This window comes from Lepisma saccharinum, chromosome 1 (genome assembly GCF_977018435.1).
Source record: "Lepisma saccharinum chromosome 1, izLepSacc3.1, whole genome shotgun sequence".
Taxonomy (NCBI): domain Eukaryota; kingdom Metazoa; phylum Arthropoda; class Insecta; order Zygentoma; family Lepismatidae; genus Lepisma; species Lepisma saccharinum.
The window spans coordinates 196,391,062-196,412,419 of NC_139229.1; the positions used below are offsets into that span (position 1 = coordinate 196,391,062).

A 21,358-nucleotide genomic window follows, 5' to 3' on the forward strand; every position below is an offset into this window, starting at 1 on the left:
TATGTAACATCCAAGTACAAAATATGTAAATTAATTTGTAACAATAACTGATAAAATGTGTATCAAAATATGTATTATTCAAAAGGATATGTAGCTAAATATGCACTTGTAGTATCAAAGAATATGTAAGATTACTACTAATCAAGTATCCAAGCAATTTCAAGAATTCGGTAGGAATTTATTTTATTTGAACATATTCAACATAATTGTAAGGACATAAGTTGTTCAAATTCAAAGCTGTATCTAATTTCTCAAAAGTGCAGCAAGGTGTACATATTTAAGAAATTTCCCACTGCATTGAGCAAGGAGAGCTCTTTGGAACTATCGAAACAATTTTTTTTAATAAAAGAAACATCTACAGAAAGAACAATCGAATGAAAATACATAGCTACTCTTGCACTTTTTGGACAAGGAAACATATTGCGTAACTAGTTACGTACAGAAAATTAGCTTTCTTGTCCACCAATGCCAAGTTTCTACGTGCTTTGCCTAAACCTAAAAGCGAAACGAAAAATATGTAACCAGAAAGGGGGGGGGGGAGAAACTCCAGCATCTTTGATAAATAACAGTTCCTGTATTTTTAATTTATTTGGTCTTCAGCCTGTCTTCACAGCTCATTTTAGGTGACCGTAAGCACGACGCATCTCATTGATTAGAAAATATGACATCACATGAGCTACTATTTTCTACATCATGTTTCAGGGATCGAAAATATAGGAGAAGGGATCAAGATAGGATAGAAATACCGAAATATGTTGTTTTATGTACAGTAAATTAGCAAATATATAAAATATGTAATATCCTGGCAAATATGTAAAAATAAGTAACATAAAACTTGTGCAAAATCATGTCAGTTAAATAATTCGTTGATATTTTCTTGTTCAAGGTATGTATCTAGAAAGGAATAGAATATGTAATTACATACAAATCGGGGTTCTAAACATGTGGTTGTCAGCACACTTCACGCAGAGTGTTGAAGCTTGACAGTGCTTCCTGGAGTGGCCGATTCTCCGGCAGTAGTGACATAGAGGAACAACAAGACATAATAATATTTGTTAATGCAATGAGAGATAGCCGGACAGGTCATGTGAAAAAGTGGGAAATAAATTACCACGTTAAGCATTTTACAAAAAAGAGAGAATCTTTTCATCAACAAGAAGAGAACGGCCCAAAATAATATGATTGAATGATGTCCCAATAATCTTCTATGAATGACAGTTAGATGGTGGACATGGATGGCAAGAAATAGAGATGCATTGAGGCTATTTGTGGAGGTGGCAAAATATAGCGCAGAGCTATAACAGAAGTTGGTTAGGTAATATAGAAAGGAAATGCGTATATAAGTAGTATATTCACAGCAGAATTTATTAATCCGATACAGTTTTTCAATATGCTGTTTGGGAGTTATTTCTTCTTTTGTAACATAATATGCATGTGTACCAAAATATATGAATACAAATCAGTTAGAAATAAGAAAAAAAGAATTTCATAAGTTCATCCAACATTTGCTGCTCCGTTTTGTAAGGTCTAACTGCTGCCGTAATGTACTGACAACCAACTTCATTGTTACCAAGATAGTAGTATATCTTAAAGTAATAGTCTGATTCGTTGTTACTCACTAACTTCCAATTTGATTCTGAGGTCTCCAAAATATTAAAATAGCTAGTAGAATAGTACTCATCCTGAAAATAAAAGGGGAATATTATGTTTTTGTTTATATTATTAGCATTGAAATAAAAATATTATATACGTACCCTTAAGTGCAAATATAGTGAGCAGGCTCGGTGACCGAAATGTTAAGCGTTTTTTTTTATCTCGCTACCGAAATTTCCGGGTTCGAATCATGGCCTAATCATGGATGTTTATTGTCAATGTCCTTCATAAGTCACGAGTAGCCAAACGTGGATGAAATGCAACGTAAAATAACAAAAATGCAATACAATAAAATTGAGTGGAACCTACTTCAATGAAACTATTAAACTTAAATTAAGTTAAAATTAATAAATAAATTAAATTAAAATAAATTAAATTTTGTTATGAATAGATTTGATTTCCTTTCCTCGAACATTCTGGCGATTCACTTTTTGTTAGTAATTTTGATGAAGACAAGATCGTGATAAAAATCCTGATCCATGTATTAGTGAACAAGATATCAGTGCTTCCTTGTACATTGCATTATTGCCAGGGGGCTATTTGCCACTAGGCTATCCTAAGCTAAGGAAAACGTTTCTAGCGTTTAAGTAACTTCTTACATCATAACACCATTTTCAGTACTCTATTTTATCTAGAGTGCAAGTCTGTATGAAGATTGCAAATGCAGCCGCCCGAAGTCACCTACCAGTGCTCGAATGTAAACAATTGTTCATCGAAGAAACGAATGTAAATATTTTGAAGGCAAAAATTGAAAGTGAAGTGGTTGATGTTGATGGTTGAAATCAACATCGCAGTTTCTCAGTTTTGCGGCCAGTGTGGCTACCGTAATGTAGTATCGGTATCCTTTCCTTTGATGCGTGTGCTGTATTAGTATTGTGTGGCGAAATGCATTGTGTAATTGACGCTTATGAATTAAAAGTTAAGAAAGAAAAATAAACTCATATTTCGGAAAATCTAAAGAATGTACTTAATTATTAAATTCATTATTCTGTTCGGAAAGTCTGTCTTGTTGAAATGAACTTCGAGTCTTTCATTCATCAATTTGATACCGTGAAAGCTGAAAGGAAACAGTTTTAGGTGAGTGTTCTCTTGTTAAATCTAACAGTATTGTTGTATGGAAGTTTAATAAATAATTGTTAATCAGATGTGTCTATATTTGAAAGTTTGCCAGTGTTATATATGCAAAGCATGCAATTACAGGAAGTGAAGTACCATGATAACAAAATTGTTAATAACTTTAATAATATTAATAATAATAATGATGATAATGTCAACAGGCAAAAAGAAAGGATTGCCTAGGGGCATGCATTTTACAGAAACTTTATAGTAGATATAAGTTCAGTGCTACGGCAACAGATGAATGTTCACTTGTGAAACCATAATGTCAGTCTTAGGTACATACCTCTGGAATAGGGCAGTTCTTATTTTCAAGATCCTCGATGTTTTGAAAAATTGAGGAGTATATTTTATCTTCTTTCAACAGTTTGTTGCATGCATCCTCGATCCATAAATCAGGATGTGTTTTGCAGCCCTTCCGAAATTTAGGTGGACACTCCTCTAACTCCACTTTAACCTAAAAAGATTTTTCTGAGTCAGGAAATTAATACGCAATGAATACGCTTCAAGCAAAGCAAAATACCATTAGTTGCAAGTCACCCAGATTAAAACATGCATGAAGATGCTATATATGCTTTTTTATGTGATTTAGATTATTTTACTTCGCTTTCTGCCACTTTTTGGCTAATCGCGGAGATGAGGATGAATGATGATATGATTGATTGATTGATTTAGTTTATTTTACTTCGCGTTTTGTGCTTCTTGGCTAATTTGCGAAGATGGGGATGAGTGATGAAATGATGAAATTGATGAATGGACATTCACAAACAACCAAGCCTTAGCGGAATTCGAACCCGGGACCCTTGGCGTCGCAGCGGGTTGTGATAACCACTCGGCCACAATGATGATATGATGAAATTGATAAAGGACACTCACATAAAGCACCCATGTCCAGACCGGTATTCAACCCGGGATCCATGTCGTAAATGTATACGAGAACATGGAACTGACTGAAATCTGAAGCTGCAAGGTCCGGCGAATAAGGCAATGGGGAATTTTCTGCTGACACTAGACCTTCACCGTGAATGTCTGGCTCGTTGGAGTCAATTCAAGATGGATGATACCACGCATATCCCACCAAACACAGAACATCACTGTGTGGGTGGAGCTCTTGTTTTGCCACTGTTCCCACCACACCTTCTTTAGGCACCCACTGACGTTTGCTCTTAATGTTGTAAATGATCCACTTTTCATCTCCCGTCAACATTCTGACCAAAAATGACTCCCTTCCGTAACAGGTCAGTTGGGTACTGCAAATGTCCACACGCTGCTGCCCCAGCTGTGGTGTAAATTCTAGAGGTACAGATTTTCCCAGTTTGGACACATAACCAATATCCTGTAGATGGCGGTGAACAGGTGAACGGTTGAATGGGTTCAACCATCTGACGTGGATTTTCCTCAACAGTTGTTCAAACGGCGCTGTCCTGCTCGATGGGTCTCCCCTACTCTGACATATCCGTGAGGCTAGTGTTTCCACACCGAAATTTTGCGAACCATCTTTAACATTTGCGGACATCAAGGGTCCCATGACTATACACGGCTTTGACGTGTTTTGCCGGTACGGTTGCTGAATGTCTCAAATGGAACTCATAAAGAAAGCATAGCCGAATAAGGTAATTCCGGAAGAAATGCGCCAGTTATCGTAGTTCCCACAGTAGCCACTATCGATAAGTGCATCACATCACTCTGAGGCAAAGAAGCTACAGTGGAAGTTTTGTCCTGTTGAGTTAATATTTATGTATTACAAGGTCATTTAGAGGTATTGTCAGTATTTTTCTCACTTGTTATAAGACATAGGCTTAAACTTATACACGGGATTTGTGTGTTTGGGTCTATATTCTTGTCCCATCACACATTCATTGGTGTTTCTTTGCAACTCGTTTTGCATTGTCAGCTATATTTGTTAGCGTTGGGTTGGTAATCGCTACTGGGGCATCTCTCCTGTACAAAAGGATAGATGCCCCACCGAATATATAGAGATTTGTACAATTTAGTGTTCTTTTTTTCTTATAATGTACGAATGAAATAAGTTTATATTTTGAAGAAGTACTGATTCGTGATGATCATATAAACATATGATTTCTAAACCTAACAGCTTCCTCGGTGGCCTAGTGAGTTGGATGTTCGACTTATGATTTCATAACCGAAGGTTCTGGTTTCGAATTCCGGTCTGCGCATAGGTATAAAACTCCCTTCATTAATTTCATCAGATTACTCTTCATCCTCATTAACCATTAACCAATAGTGGGGGAGAGTGACGTAAAGTAAGCAAAATATAAATCTAATGAAAACTTTCTAAAATGTTTTTAAAGCTTTTATTTTTTAAACTTTTAAAAAATATCTTCAACATCCAACTGATGATGCCAGCGACGAGAGCAACTCCAAGGAGGAAGATGATAACTGCATCAAATGCTATGAAAATTATTACTGAACAATAGTAAAGTAAAGTAAAGAGAAGAGAAGAGCTTATTTTGCAGGAAGTGGTTGCACGAATCCTGCACAATAGCCTATATGGGAACAAGTGCAAACGTGTTTGGTAGCGAAGAAAGAAGATCTAAGAATAGGAAAATACCTTATGTGAAGGTTTTTTGTCACTTATAATTAGGGAACGGAACTTTATGTGCTAAAAAACTCTGAAATATTTATTATCTTATGTGTCATAAATGTTGAAAATATGTGATAAAAACAGGAAAATATGTGACAAAAATGAAAAACATTTGGTAACAAGAACAAAATATTACATGCATTTTAACAGCTGAAATCAGTTTCTAAATGCTTACCTCCTAGCGAGCTATTTTTTGGAAGAATTTAATTGAATCACCATAGTTTTTCCAAATTCTCCGCCTTAAATCTGTGACGATTATCTCTAAAAAGCATCTTATATTGTGAGAAAGACCGCTCCACGTCACAAGAAACAATTCTTGCATATTTGAAGCACGAAATGCCACTAACGCTGAAGTTTTCCAAAGCTTCCTCTTCCTCTACTTCAGCTTCCAAAACACGTGCAATTTGGCACAAAGTTTGAAAACCTTGTTTTTTCCCAAAAAAAAAATCTGTATATTTTGACATTAGCACTTGTGCGTTAGATCCAGTGGTGGGGGTAATATTTTCCCCCAATAGGATCGTAGGCGAGACGCCAGAAGTCTGCCAGCGAGCGTGTTCAAAGACAAAACAAACCTAGAAATCTCGATATGAAAGAGGTGCGGAGAATAAACATTTTTCCTTCGAGGATTTCGAGGTAGATGAAGCCAATGAGCGATTTTATGTATTTAAAATAAAAATTCGCAAAATATGTATTTACATACGGAAAACTGGAAAATATGTGTTTTTATGTAAAATAAAATTTGCTGTGTTGACATATAAGGCTATGATCAGAATTTTGGCATAAACGAGGGTCTCTATCTTATCGCAGAAAAAAAACATTTAATTACCTAAAGTTCCGTTCCCTACTTATAATACGTTTATTTATTATGTAAGGTAATATGTAGCTAAGGCATCTCTCACGAACGTGGGGCGTCTGTTCCGACAAGTTGGAACATCTCAACTGGACACTCAAGAGAGATGGCCAAAAGTACAGGGGTTACATTTTTACCTTTCAAACTAAGGCATTTAATATTTCAAGACACAGATATTTGTAACAGTAAAATTGAATCAATTTCCCATATTTTCATGTAATTTAAGGTAGATTTTTAAACAATTTTACAACCAATCTTTCTAGTAACTTGTAGTTATTTCTCAAACCGGACTTCAACCGCACATTGAGAAACCGACCCTTAGTCAATGCAATAGTCAATTTATCACTTTGCCAAACTTTTCATATTCAATATTAAAGTAATAAAAATTGACACTTTGATAAGTATGTATGAGTACTGTGTGAATGAAATGGAAACACTTCAATAATTTTTCCCTTACTCTAAAAGAATCGTCGAGTTCTACTTCCAGAATAATTGTGGCTTCTATCTCCATTGATGCATCATTAACCATTCTAGGGTAGACATCATTAATCACAAACTTGCTATCTTCGTATCCATTGCATGGTTCGAATTCCCTCAAGAGAAGCATATTCTGAAAATAAGTAAGAGTTGATTATAGTCGTGGATAAATTATCTAATAGACTAACGTTTAAATTGCTTTCATAGAGAAATCAGTGTTCGAATGTAGATTTTACGCCTACGTTTCACTTTATCCTTGACTTGCTTTTGCAAGACTCAAGAGATTTATATTCAATATAAATATTATTTAATACATCATTAAATGTATTATATATATATTATTACATGAAAATAATTAAAAACTTGTAACAGATTGTTTACAGAACGTTCCGGGAAGAAAGAAGCAAAAGGAATCGAAACACCCCTTTTTGAGATAATAGACTGAGTCCGGTACACAAAGGGAAGTAAGCGCTCGTGGATTTGCGCGCGGAGTAGTTGAAGCAGTTGGCGCGGAGATTTTGACTGGAAGGTGGTCGCGCAATTTAGTGCTAGGTCTGTTGAGTTTTGCATACCTCCGGTGAAATTTTCTTCTGGCGAAGTGGTAAAGTAGTCTCTTCAGTCGAAAGACCACGCTAGTCCGCCGTTGTTTGCAGAGGCACAAGAAACGTTAAATCGGCATTAAGGCTCTCCGGAAAAGAGATCGTGCAGGAGTGAACTCTATCTGCAGCAGTCTAGCAGATTTTCATTCAGTGAAGCCGAGATTGCAGATAAGGATTTTCTCCAGCGACAAGACATCAAGGATCGTCGGAAAAAGAAGACAGAACAACGAGGATTTTAGTGAAGTGGTCCCTAGTGTCGAGAGCTCTCTTGTTTTAACCCCCACAAGCTTGATCTTCTGATGAAAAAATCCCACTAAAGTTTGAAAAGCGCTAATTCTTTCTAAAGGCCGGCCATGTAATCGTGAGTAAAAAGGTTAAATTTGTTATTTTTATAAATATATGTGAGAGTGATTTTTTCTTATATTTCTTTTACCAAGATAATGTAAAGTCAACTCTTGTATTGGGTTTACTCATGTAAACCAAGAACCACCAGCGAATCAGTGTGAACCTTTAATTATATTTTTTGTGAAGTTAATTCTTAGTTTTCTTCTGTAATAAAAGAAAGTAAAGGTAATTGTTATTCTTTCATTCAAACATTAAAATCTATAATAATATTTGAAATCAGTTTATCTCAACCGAACTGTAGTTAAAAAGCAAAGCTAAGTCTAATACTAATAATAATAACAACGATAAAATCACGTTTTATCGTTATAAACTAAGTAACTAAATTACCCAAGTAACTAACATCAACAAGAACTAAAATACTCTTAATGCATAGTAATCAAAGGGGGTGTATATTTTGTGAACTTTTCTTGTGCACATTTTTCGTAATATCACGCATATATTGTTTGATGAACAAGAAGTGTTTGAAAACAAGAAATGGAATAATAAAACAGAATTTCCTATAGGAGTATTTACACAACCTCAGTTGAACAAAAATAGACCATAATGGTTGACCAAGTGTTGTGGACACTGCTGTCGTCTCTGTACATCAAATCATTTGCAAATACTTAAGGCGCAGAGGTGGTACAAGCTCAAGGTAACTAAATATATAAGGTATCGCCATCCGAAAATTGCCGATCATGCACGAGCGCGTGACGTCAGGTGGGAGGATCGGTTATGCTCGGTGCCCCTTCGGTTATGTTCGTTCAGGGCTTGGCCGAAGCAAACGGCCGCTTTCATTTCTATGCGAGTTTCAGAGAGTAAAAGTGTTTCATTACTTTGAGGGGTAAATATTAATTATAATACTTCGGGATGGTATTGAGGTATTCCTTTAAAACATGCTACTTTTAAAAGAGGGAAAATTGCGCATGCAAAAGTATTGTAAAAATTCATGTTTCTGAAACCTGATCGATATATTACAAAGAAGGTTGTCCGTGTTCTCATTAGCATTTCAGATTTCATCATTTCATAAATCGTATTATGATTTTAATAAAAAACGTTGCATGCTAAAGAAGAATTGCATAGTGAAAGAGTTACAAAGAAAGAATTGATTGACAGATTTGGTTTATTTTTGCTTTTCTGTCTTTTTTTAAATATGAAAGGAAAACCTATAAGAGGTAGCCCCCCCGTCGTTCTCTTTCTTTGTTTCCACAAGCCGGCCTCCTTGGCGTAGTGGTTTGCACATCGCGCTTCAACGCCAGAGGTCCGGGTTCGAATCCAGGCCTGGGCATGGATGTTTGTGAGTGTTCATTCATCAATTGCATAATTTCATCACTCAACCCTATCTTCGCAAATTAGCCAGAAGTGGCACAAGAAGGGAAGTAAAGTAAAGCAAATCAATCAATAAATCTTTGTTTCCACATATACTATCACATTTACTAAATTCTCAATTTTCTCTTTAAGGACAAATCATGTCTTGCCCGATTGGATTCGAACCCGGGACCCCTGGCATCGTAGTGCGCTGTTCTAACAAGTCCCCCACGGAGATCGTCAGAGGCCTCCGAGGTACTACGGGCCTCACAGAACGTCACAGGAGTACTATCGGATTATAAATTATGGATATTAGAGTTTGGATAATAAATAAATAAAATATATAATATATAATCTATAAATAAAAAAACTGTTTTTTATTTATAGAATTTCAAAGAGAGCGATAGTTTGCCAAACTAAAAGAAATCCTTTTTTGTTCTCACGACGATAAAAATAGAAGGCATAATAAAAAAATTGGTAACTATAGTAGATTAACACAAAATTGAATAAGCTGAATTTTGATGTAACTCGTTTTTATGTGGTTCTACTGGTTAACTTTTAATTGAGTCCAAACTTGAATATCCCTAATTTTTAATCCGATAGTAGTCCGGTATAATCAATTTACAACATTTAACACAACGCAGTACAAAAACCTAATATTTAGTTTTCTAACTGAATCGTTCCTTCTTATTCATTCAGAACGTTGCAATCATTTCCAAGAACATTTCAAATTTTACACAACATCAGAAAGTATTAACATTATACTGATATACTTAAAACCAATCTTTACCGTTCTCCATAATGTAACTTTATTTTTCAAATTATCAAGTGAAAGATGCAATATACAATCTAAATCTAGATATAATTTTACTCTGCATTTGAAACTTACTCTGAATTCGAAAGAATCCTCAACCTTCTTCATATATTTATTTACTGTACAATAATTTACTGATCAAAATTCCACATGCAATTTTTTTTGGAAAGTTTTATGTGGAGGAAGAATGACGAAATAGTTTGTAAGATAGTAGTTTCAGACTTTGAAAACGCAATTCCAGTTTGTAATTTGCAGATATTTTAAATTTCTCTGGTTCAAATTTGGCTGCAAGTTATCGTTGCCATAGTTCTGAAAAGTATTGTTTCGTATTAAGAACTTTACATACAAACGCATGCAGAAGACGAGACAAAGTGTAGAAGTACTAATTTAACTAAGTTAACCTACTCTAAATACTTGATGAGTACTAGGAACATCAAACTTAATTCAAGCCTATAGAAATAGATTTATGATCACACGGTAAATGAAACGCTTTGAGAATATCGATGAAAATATCTTAGTTTAATTAAACAATAAAGGAGAAAAGTTACATTAACTCACAATGATTGACCGTGCAACTGTACGAATCATTATTCGTTAAAGGACTTTGTCCGCAGATTTTCCATTTTCATTTCCATGTGAGTCTGAGTTCTATAACCGGAAAATATACTCCAAGGCTGATATGCGACACACATTTGTACATTAACGAAGTAACTTGCATTACACTAATCTTAGATCTTGCTCTTTTTGACAGAAATGTACTACAAAGAAATAACGTAACATCCAATGGTTTATATTGAGTACAAGGGTACAAAATTATTTACAATGTATTTGTGAAATACCAAAATTGCAAAAATTTTAATGATGGGTGTAATATTCACTCATGCAATATTTACCATCGTGCATACAACTCTATGTAACTCGGATTGAAGATGTACTAAGTGAATTTAATTTCCAATAGTAGCGTGAAAGTTAGTACGCGATCTTCGAAACGCACATTTTCGACAACGTTTTTCACAATAATGTGAACATACAAATCACAATCAACATCGGTTTGTGTTAAATAAATGAATTTGTTAGTAATTATAAATCCGACTTACATAAAATGTACATAACAAATCAGTTAGGCTCACTACGTACTTCTCACTAGTTGAACACATTTTCAAGATATTGATGACTTTTCTTGTGGTACTGTCGGTTAGGTTACGTTTTAGATTTTGAACTTCTTTATTTAGTTAAAGCAGGTTGATAGAGGTTGTTTGTAATCTTTAATTTATTTGCTTCTGAATGCAGACGTGTGTTTCTCCTTTGTAGACGATCGAATATGTTTTCCAACTACGAAACATTGCTTGCAGTTTGTGTATATATCTTCGTCTATATATTTTTCTCTTTTCTGACAGCATAGTCTTTAGATTGTATAGGGCACGTCTTCCTCGGTTTTTTGGTACTAAAGTAGGTAAATTTCTTAAATTGGGTGTAATTTTAGCGATGGCACTGCAGTTGGCTTCAGCACGTTCTTTGGTGGAAAATACAGAAATTCTGTTTTTAGATCTCGCACATAGTCTTCTTCACAATAATTGGCACTGCACACTTGCATTTTTTACATTTCATCTACAAGCATGAATCCACTGTTTACTTACGAAATTATCGACTGGAAATCTATGATGTTTTATGTCAGTTCCTTTAGTTTTCTGGTTATAGTTTTCATAGCTTGCTACAGCACAATTAGACATGATTGCAGTCTACAAGTACAAAAATACAATAAACATAAATCGAACGCTACAAAATCAACAACCTGCTTGTTCCGATTTTTGCGACGTGTTAGTAGCTAAATGTACCCCGCACCAAACTTACTGCACATAGCAACGAGCACCGTCAAACCCGATCCTCCCAGATGACGTAATGCATACGTACTTCACATAGCAACGAGAACCCCTTGGTACAAGCTATGTTTTTTGAAACAAAAGTGTGGACAAGAGATGGTATCATTCTAAACTTAAAGATACGATACGAATGAACACTGCATACCTACTTTCTGTAGCAGTTTAACTTCTAAATAGTTGACAACGTTTCCTATCATCGAAGAAGAAAGAAAATATTAAAGTAGATCTTACTGTTTTGTTTTAGCTTTAATCTTAAATTGTGTTTGTGAAAAAAGTCGTGGAAGGGAACAATATCGTACTTAACTTACACACACAAGAAAAGGCTACATTTATCACGAAGCCTACAATGCGCCTGGATCATCCATCATGCCAACTTGAAAATCATCTTCGGATTGAATTTTTCGGAGTTCCGTTATTAATAATGTCACAGCAGAAGTTGTGGTCTATCTTCTCCAAAATGCAGTCTCTTAACGTCGCATTCTTTGGTTTACCACATTCGGTGGAGTGAGGGTGATCTTCGGTACCATCGTCGAAGAATCTGGTCTAGATTTACAATCAGTGTTCCTTCTCTACTATTTCATTGTTAATTCTCCACCGTCACGATTTATCAGGTTAAGCGACGTTAAATAAAAAAATACAAGAAGACAATAATAGTATAATTACGTGGCGTTCTCGTTGAATGTGCCGATTTTGCTTTTCTCAGGCAGACTTTTGATCTTCCAAACTGTTTGTCATCCCTGTTGGGAGATAACAACAGTGTTTTATCCAATGTTTTTAGCTTTTTGCGAAGAGCTGGTGTCTTCCACCGTCTGTGAGAAAATTTGTAGAACGTTCTTACTTTTTAATGTGCTTGTCTAGTGCAGGTCCCTTTATAACCTTGCACTATTAGCTTTTCCTAAGGGACTTTTTACACACCTTGTTTTAACATTTTCAGTAAGAATTTTAGATACGGGGATATTTTCCCGCATACATTGAGGGGTTCAAATTGGCCTAATGTGCCGACACACCCAATAATTTTAATTCATACTTTCATTTATTTTGCCTGTACGTTTAATAACTCAAATACAGTCCCCATATGACACTATCTCAGTGATTTATAAACACATATACTGATCTTTAGTAAATCCTTGCTTTATCTCTCCTACAGATTAATTAATTTCGGGAAAGTATAAATGTCTGTGTAACACTTTAGAATTTACTCTCCACTCTGAAAAGTGAAATTGGTTTTCTTACCAGTGATTTAACCTCATCCATTCTATATTCTAGATTTTTGCAACATCTCAGGTTTTTAAAAATGTCTATAATATGTTCATTTTTGATGAATTTCCCTTTTCAGGCCCGTATGAAGGGGAATGGAAGGGGCTGAAGGCTATAGCGCCATGCACAGAGGGCGCCAAACAAAGCTTTTCTAAGACAAAAAGACTATGAAACTAAAAAAATTACATTTGGCAAAGGTAAGGGGAATAGGTAAAAAGACAAGGCGTTACTCGACGCTTTTCTCATTGAAGATTTTCAAGTGATGAAGTGACCTATAGATACTTCTTTTGGGAGGCGTCACCACATGAAAATATGTAGATGTCACTATTCGACTCGGTACATGACGTTCCCTGTTCGACCACGTCACGAAAACATCTCGATGATAAATCCTTTTCGATTTTGAGGTTGATACGAAGTTTCAGAAGTTTCCCTCTCTGAAAAATAAAATTCTCAATATTATCCATTGGAAAGGAAATTGCAAGACTTGTCAATCCTGAAAGGATAGTTGGCGAGTTTGTTTCACTGAAAGTAGAAAAAATATATTTTAATGATCTTCTCTTTGAGACATCATCGGGTTGTAAATTTTACTTAGAATAATATGCACTACACACTTTATAACAGTGTTATTTATTTCAAGCAGAGTTGAATAATTTTAAATTACAATTTTCTACTGAAAACATACTGCACACTGTATTATTTACTTTGATTATTATTCTCAACTTTTTTCATCGTTTACAAGTAATCTGGTACATTCGCGGGTTTAGCGGGAGAGGCACGGGGGCATATCCCTCCCAAAAGAAAATACTAAATGTCTTGGAAAAATAATGATTTTGCTATATCACAACAAACAAAAAATGTTTGATTAACGCAGGGTACTAATAGAATCCTTTTCCTCGGTATAATATTCTTTACCAGACAGCCAAAGAAAAAAACAATGTTTAGCATAAATAAGCTAATTGGAAATGAATTTGATGGAAACTAAAATTCTCGCCAACATCGGTAAAATCGAATCTTGGGCGTCTTGATTACAAAACGATGAAGCAGAAATATCTAGGTCACAGACACACATACAGGTCTTTGCGATATTCATAGCAGTTTTGCTCTAGAAAGTAAATTCTCAATTTTCATTCCTTTTCTTTTCAAATTGTTAATAAACTGTTTGCGCTTCACAGAAACGGCTAACACTGTCGATTATTAATCAAGAGGTCCCATGTTCGATTTCCAGTGGGGGTACACAACTTCTCAGATGGCATATTGGTAACGTCGTAGGCTTGAAATATGCAAGTCAAAACTCTATTAGGATATCTGAAAGCAAAGTGGGTCGGAAACAAAGTTTTTGCTTAAAAAAAAGCCTCGCGATACAGCATAGTATTGTTGCATTTAATATGTAGTAATCTACTAATCTACACCTTATACGAGGGCTGATGGAAAAGTTTCTGCAATCAATATGAAAAAAAGACATGTGTAATTCTGGGAAAGGCTTTATTGTTTTTCAAAGTATTCACCCTTAAGATCGATACACTTTTGCATACGCTCAAACCAATTTTCAAAGCATTTTTTCCACTCTGAAGCTGATACCTCAGAAACAGCTGTTTGGAATGCTTCCAACAGCTGCTTCAGGTGACACAAATCACTCATCACGCATCTTATTTTTCATGTATGGGAACAAAAAGAAGTCATTAGGTGATACATCACGTGAGTACGGACAATGAGTCATTAATTCGACATTTTTACTGGACAAAAATCAAGAGTTTGGTGTGCCGAGTGAGAACTGGCGTTGTCGTGGTGAAGAATAATGCGACGATTTGGTTTTGTTTTACGCAATTCATTGATGACCTGTGGCAAACAAATTGTTGTATACCACTCAGCATTTACAGTCCTTTGATCTTCTAAAGCTATTTTGCCACATGTTGGGTATAACCGAAGAAACAAGCAATCATTTGCTTGGCAGCACTCCTCAAACGAACAACTTTTGTTGGTTTCGGCTCACTTTGAAACACCCAAACAGTGGATTGCTATTTAGTTTTGGGTTCGTATGAATAGATCCAAGTTTCTTTCCCTGTAACGACAAATTTGACTGGCCTCGGTTGACTTTCTTGAGCATATCTTTACACCAATTTACAAGAGCCTGTTTTTGAGCTTCGGCCAAGTTGTGTGGGATCCAACGGCTTTAAAGTTTCCGTACGTTCAGATGACCATACAAAATCGTATGTATTGCTTTCATATCAATGTTCAAGAATGCCTGAATCTCACGGTATGTCACATGCCGATCTCTCTCAATCATTTCACGCACATCAACATTACTGGCAACAACAGACGTGGATGGACGACCTTCACGAAATTCATCACTGAAAATGTGCGACCACGTTGGAATTCGGAAAACCAATTGTACCTAGGTACACAGTCCTATTGGATGGTGCTTCATCCCCAAAAGCCAAATGAAGTCGCTCGATGCATTGTTTCGGTGTTAAACTACATTTGAAATCATACAAAATCATTGCCCGAAAGTGTTCACGAGAAATTTCCATTTCTCACACGAAACTGCTTCTTCAAACTGCTGTTAAAAATAAACGAATAGGCTTAGACAAACAATCAAAGATAATTTAAACATAAAAAAGTTCTATTCTTCCGATTTTTATAATAGCGGAACACCGGCGTCACTGTTGGTGGTAGTTTGCAGAAACTTTTCCAGCAACCCTCGTATTTCCAAGGCTATATCCTATGATACACGGTACTTATTCTGGACTTATGGATGTTCTGTGCCCCTCCCAGAGAATAATCATGGATCCGCCTATTGTCTGGTAACACAGTGATGGAATTTTCTGTTTCCCAAAAGCGTAGTAATAGTACGTTATTGAAGATGTTTCTCAGAAGCTAAGATATAACTGAGGTATTCTCAAAAAAATGCATGTGTCCTGGTGCACACTGTAACACGACGTTGAAGGGTCATTGAGAAGATGGAAGGAACTGTAAGTTAACCACAATAACCAGCGACCCTAATATTAGACCAGGGGCGCAACCACGAATTTTTGTCTGGGGGGGAAGTCCCAGGGTAAACGTATCAGTAATAGTGATAATAATAATAATAATAACAATAATACTGATAATAATGATAACGACATTACTACTACTATTATTATTACTAGTGGTGGTAGTAGTAGTAGTAGCCTAGTAGTATCAAAGACGTTATTATCCTCATAAATTACGCAAAACGGGAGTAGAAGTCGGCTAAAGCATTTGTTTGGAACAAACGATAAGAAATATTTTTCGACATGTTCCATCTACTGTGTATGTCGACATGATTATCCGAACGTGTGAAAAAATCGATTATCTTCTTGACATTCTCCGTGCGACAAAATGAACACACATCGAAGTGTACTGATACAAGACATAAAACGTTTTGAGTTTATTTATCTGTCGTTGCCCCCAGTTTATTTGTATCTTCATTAGTTCCTGATTTATTAATAATTAAAGTGTGTCAGACACTTTGTGTACACCCTATATAATAACATAATCCTAAATACACGATTTGATTTCAATAGAAGCAGACAACAGAAGTTCTGTTGCCGTGTTTCACAGCGTCTCAGTGGGTGTTAGGATTTAGTGTCATTGTGGTAATAGTAACATATCACTCTACCGAATTAAAGGACTGCACCCGTTCGTGTCGAAACCAAGCTAGAAATTCGGCGACTGCGGCGGGAGAGCGCTGAAGAGAGAAGCGGGGAGATATTTGATCTCGAAGCTCGTGTTTCCGTATCCCGCATTATAGTGCAATACGAGACGCCATTTCCGCCAACCGAAAACTAAGCGTGCAAAATCTGCAAAACGTCTTGAAGTTGTTTGGCTCGCCGAAAGCACCTCTTTGCAAGCATTCAGGCGGCAAAGCTGCCACTTTTGAACGTTAGTAGCGCCGAAAGAGCGCACAAACGACAAAAATGGCACTGAGAGCAAATGTTTGTTTTGATATCCTGCATACGTTTCTGTGGTCTCCGGGTGCAATTTTAATGACACCCATTACCTGCTACTTAAATTAATTTTTCTTTGATAAACATTTTAAGCAAGAAACCAAATAATTTGTTTCGATTTCCACGTGTTTATAAAAAACATAATTAAAGTGAAATAAATTTTATTATTAAATATACCAGGTATTTTTACTAATTCATGCTTATATTTGCTAGACTGTTTATTTAATACATTACCACTGTGTAAGAAATGCAACATTTAAATCCGAACAATTACAACATTTAAGGTAACAATACAATTTGTAAATTGTAGTAAATGTCGAATTAGATTCTTCTTGCACGTGTTTTATCCTCTGCTTTTGGATGGTGATGCTCGGCGGTTGCCCTGTGTGTGTGTGTGTGTGTCTGCAAAACTGTTTTGCTTGCAAATATTTATTATCTAACATAATTACCATCAGGTCTGATATGTACCATTGGTATCGAACAACTCTTAACTATACGATTTTCAGCGTTCATGAGAATGGTTGACCATATGTTGCCTACTTAAATCATGTTATCAGGCAGGTTTTTATCCACACCACAGGATAATCTTCACATTCAGTTTGGGTGCCATCAGGACACCTTTTGAACATCACTTTTTCCTGTAAAGAGATTTGTTTCAATTACCCAATGGTGAAGAACAATTTATCGAAATTGAAAATATACATATCAACCTGTAAGACAACCGAGACAAAATGATAACAAATAAAAGCGGTGGTGAAATAGTAGAATAGTTGAATTCTTTCTAATATAAATGCATTGAAAATATTTTTTTTTGGTCGAAAATTCCAAAATGCGATGAAAAATATACAAGATACATTACGCATAAGATTTATAACATCGAATAACAAATACATAAATAATGAAGTGAAAGAAGCATCCAATTAACAGTCAGTCTTAATTTTTAAAAAAGAGCACAGAATCAAAGCACAGGAATATTTCTGTGTGTGTGAGCGTGTACTTATGTAATGAGAGGAACCAAGGAGATAGACCAAACAGGCATACTGTTAAATTTCAACAGTAGAATATTGTGAAATGTACGTAAACTTCTGATAGTGTATGTGAACAAAATATTCCTAACAATCGTACATTTCTTCTTTAATCTTATAAAAAGGAAATCGTAAATACTAAAACTTATACCGAAAAGTAGGAAGAAGCAGTAAAGAGAAAGGTATAAGCAAAAAATCTTACCCGCCAGGATTCGTTGAGATTCACACCGAACTCGGCGGTTGATGATATCTTTGTGGTTCTTGTATCCAACCTCGAAATTTCTGCGTCTTTGAAGACAATTGTGCTATCTTTGTCCGTCACAAAGTCAAAACTCGCTGTAATCGATTCTCATTTGCTGTAATAAGGAATTGGGATATTTATAATCGTAATGTATAATAGGAAAAATAAAGTAGGAATTGTAGCTTTTCTGGAGACGTGATTCGAACAGGTGTTCTTTGGTTATCAGATGGTTATTGCGATGCTAGCGTCCAACGTTTTGAGCGCTATGTAATGTCAAGGGCACTTTCACACCTCGTTTAATATTCACTTCATACAGGCACAAAGACGGGCACTTGAGCACAAGGGTTTTCACTGAAAGGAGCGCAGACACACCCTGAGGTCGGTCTCCAGAAAGAGACACTATGTGCACTCAATTGACATTCGTTCGGTGCACCGGCTACAAGTAGTGCTCACTCTGCCAGCCAAGGACGATGCTGATACACATAGTAGCACATGGCTGGCTACAATGCTTACGACGCTAAATCGTAGTTATCAATCTTATGTTTCTGCAATGAATATTTATTATGTGACTCTTTCATGAACTTCGAGCACAAGTTTTTTAAAAACGTTGAGGTGATCAGATCCCTTGAGAGTCATAGAGCACATTCGGTGGAGATGACTACATTCTTGGCGGAGTGTAAGGGGTGCTCCTTCCACGTAGTGCACCCAATAGTCAACCTCACTTCCACGTAGTACACCCTGGACTGCAGACTAACTCGGCTCTGGCGACTGGCCCCATGGCCAGTATAATTTTGTTTGTGTTGACCTGTGTTTTGTCCTTATTTGTGCTGAGTGCTCCTTTACAGCCTCAGCTTTTAACGACAGTCAGAATACTTTATGATTTTAGTTATGCAACGTTAGAGTTGTTATGTGTAACGATAAGGGGCTGGACCCCGTATTATGTGACGGGTGCAAAATAGCCTTAGTACTGACGCACCCAAAATTTTAAATTCAAATTCAAATTCAAAAATTCAACTATATTCTAGGCGTGTTATTCTTATGGGAAAAATGAAAACGCATGGGGCATGGCCGAAAAGTATCGTTCAAGTCGCAAACTTCGTTCGGGGCGATTTAGGTTCATTGCCACCCAGCTTGGGAGGGGGGGGGGGACTTGCAAAAATCTCACTTTTTTGGAATTTTGAACCAAGCTCGGGATGCATGCTCACAGTCCAGTGTCAAATGCTTTTGTAGATGGGTAGGGTATGACTTCCATTTCAAGTGTAATACTCCTGTACTTTACTATGTTTTCATGCATCTGATATGACTTTCCGGAAAACTTAGGTTATTATAACTTGATCATTCTCGTCCCCTTGTCGTAGCAACATGTGAGTAATTGTAAATATCCAGTTGAAAATGATTTGAAAAAATATAAGTTATGCAGAACACAACAAGCTTCTGGCTGAATATTTCTCAATGAAGTGATAATTTTTGCATTTTTGGAATGAAAACTGATATTTGAAAGAAAAAAATTCAACACGAATAGTGGAGAAATTTCGAGAATTTCAGAGCTTTTAATACGCTATCACTAAGAATTGTAGATTGTATCGACTATCTGTATTACGTATTTAATTGCGACGCGGAGATTTTTCAGAAGCTTATGAGGTGTTGTCCTAAGTGCATAGCTGATATAATTTTGTGTTTTAAGCGTGCTTCTTTCCCGAAGTTTTCTGCGCAATAAGAATCTGGCTTTACTCGAAAAAATCAGTATTTCTTATCTCCAGAAATGTGTGAAGAGTCACTTCAAAGATAAAAATGTGTTCATTTGGAGATTTCAATGCCTGGAAATCCTCGGCATTTCTCACTTCGAAAATGATGAACATTTCCAATCCCGAACGTCGAGATTCTTTTTTAGACTTCCCGACTGAAATATTTCTATGCAGCATATTGCTGATTCCAGTCACAATCTGCTTGTTGTCGGAAAGTTCTTCAAAGCATCTATGACATTAATTATAACTTGTTTAAAGTAAAGAGGCACACAGTTCTACACTCAGTTGTATCCAGTGATACCAGATTCTACATTGGTTGAGCATTCTTCGATACTCAGAAATTTACTACGAGCTGTTTGCAAGAATGAAATTGACTTTCAAAAATTCATTTGAAGAATGTTATATTTAAAGCATCCCCCCTTAATTCGAAGCGTCACTGGATGCAATTGAAAGTCAATTAGCTAAGGGGATGCAATCCCCCCGCACTGAGAGCACTGATATAGTTATAATGAAAGTTTAAACAACTTACTGCCGAAGCGTATGCTATTTGCAGAAACGCCATGACAAAGTGAGTCCTCATTTTTCGTTTGTTACGTGCCCCTTGTACTTCCTGGTTTCCTGTCTCCTCTTTCGAAAGTGAGCTGACTTCTTCACTTGGCAGCTGTTTTGTACCACCATCAATTTATGATTACACACGTGTCAGAGCCAAGCTGCAACTATTGCACATACGTATTCACTCACAATTGGCTCTAAATTAGTCTTTATTGAGGTAATGAAGATAACGTCCTTTAGCGAACATCGAGTGGTGTATTTGAAAGTACGCTGTAACACCGATGCAAATACAACTGAGTGAAGCTTATTACTGTCTGATTGATTCAATTGCAGTCAACGATATTCAAAGGCCTGCGAGTTTAAGGTGCGGATTCGTATGCAGGCAATGGGAGCAGATTTAAGCCGTGAACGAACCAATTCAGGATCCATAATGAAGTTTTATTGATGTAACTTGTAAACGCACATGTACAGAGATTTTATATCACTGATAAAATACTTCGTCGGTCGGTAGGATGTCTAATTGTCACACAGGAAACCGTGTTAGATCATCGTCGGTAGGTACTAATTATTGGGGAGGGGGGATACAAGAAATTGAAACCATACAATGAAAGAAGTAAGTTTATGTAACAGATGTTTAATTAATATACACTTGCGTGAAAAGAAATAGACCCACCTCACACTTTCGACATGATACGTTTTGAGAAAAAAATAATTAGAAGAAATTTGGATGGACGAACGCAGAGTTTACTAGCGCCTCCAAACAGTTGGAAGAAAAAGTAAGAAGAAGTAAACATTTTATGTCAAAAGTGTCAGGTGGGTCTATTTCTTTGCACGCAAGTGTATATGACCAATACGGTAAACTAACTGATTAATATGAAATGAACCAT

At 36.1% G+C, this 21,358-nt stretch overlaps 1 protein-coding gene across 1 annotated transcript; it reads right to left on the bottom strand.

The window, feature by feature from the left end:
* Window positions 1–1,361: 1,361 nt before the first annotated feature.
* Window positions 1,362–20,560, bottom strand: LOC145991030 (uncharacterized). The gene is made up of 4 exons (XM_083126714.1): window positions 20,449–20,560; window positions 6,682–6,834; window positions 3,056–3,226; window positions 1,362–1,682 (listed from the first exon to the last, which is right to left on the bottom strand). The coding sequence occupies exons 1-4, from the start codon at window positions 20,497–20,499 to the stop codon at window positions 1,464–1,466; spliced, it is 594 nt and encodes a 197-aa protein (XP_082982840.1). The 5' UTR covers window positions 20,500–20,560; the 3' UTR covers window positions 1,362–1,463.
* Between the last annotated feature and the right edge of the window lie 798 nt (window positions 20,561–21,358).

Coding starts and splice junctions, on each gene's coding strand:
- LOC145991030 (XM_083126714.1), bottom strand. CDS start 20,499: ATGAGGACTCACTTTGTCATGGCGTTTCTGCAAATAGCATACGCTTCG. Junction 6,835..20,448: donor AAATAGCATACGCTTCGGCA/GTAAGTTGTTTA, acceptor ACTTATTTTCAG/AATATGCTTCTCTTGAGGGA. Junction 3,227..6,681: donor AACTCGACGATTCTTTTAGA/GTAAGGGAAAAA, acceptor AAATCTTTTTAG/GTTAAAGTGGAGTTAGAGGA.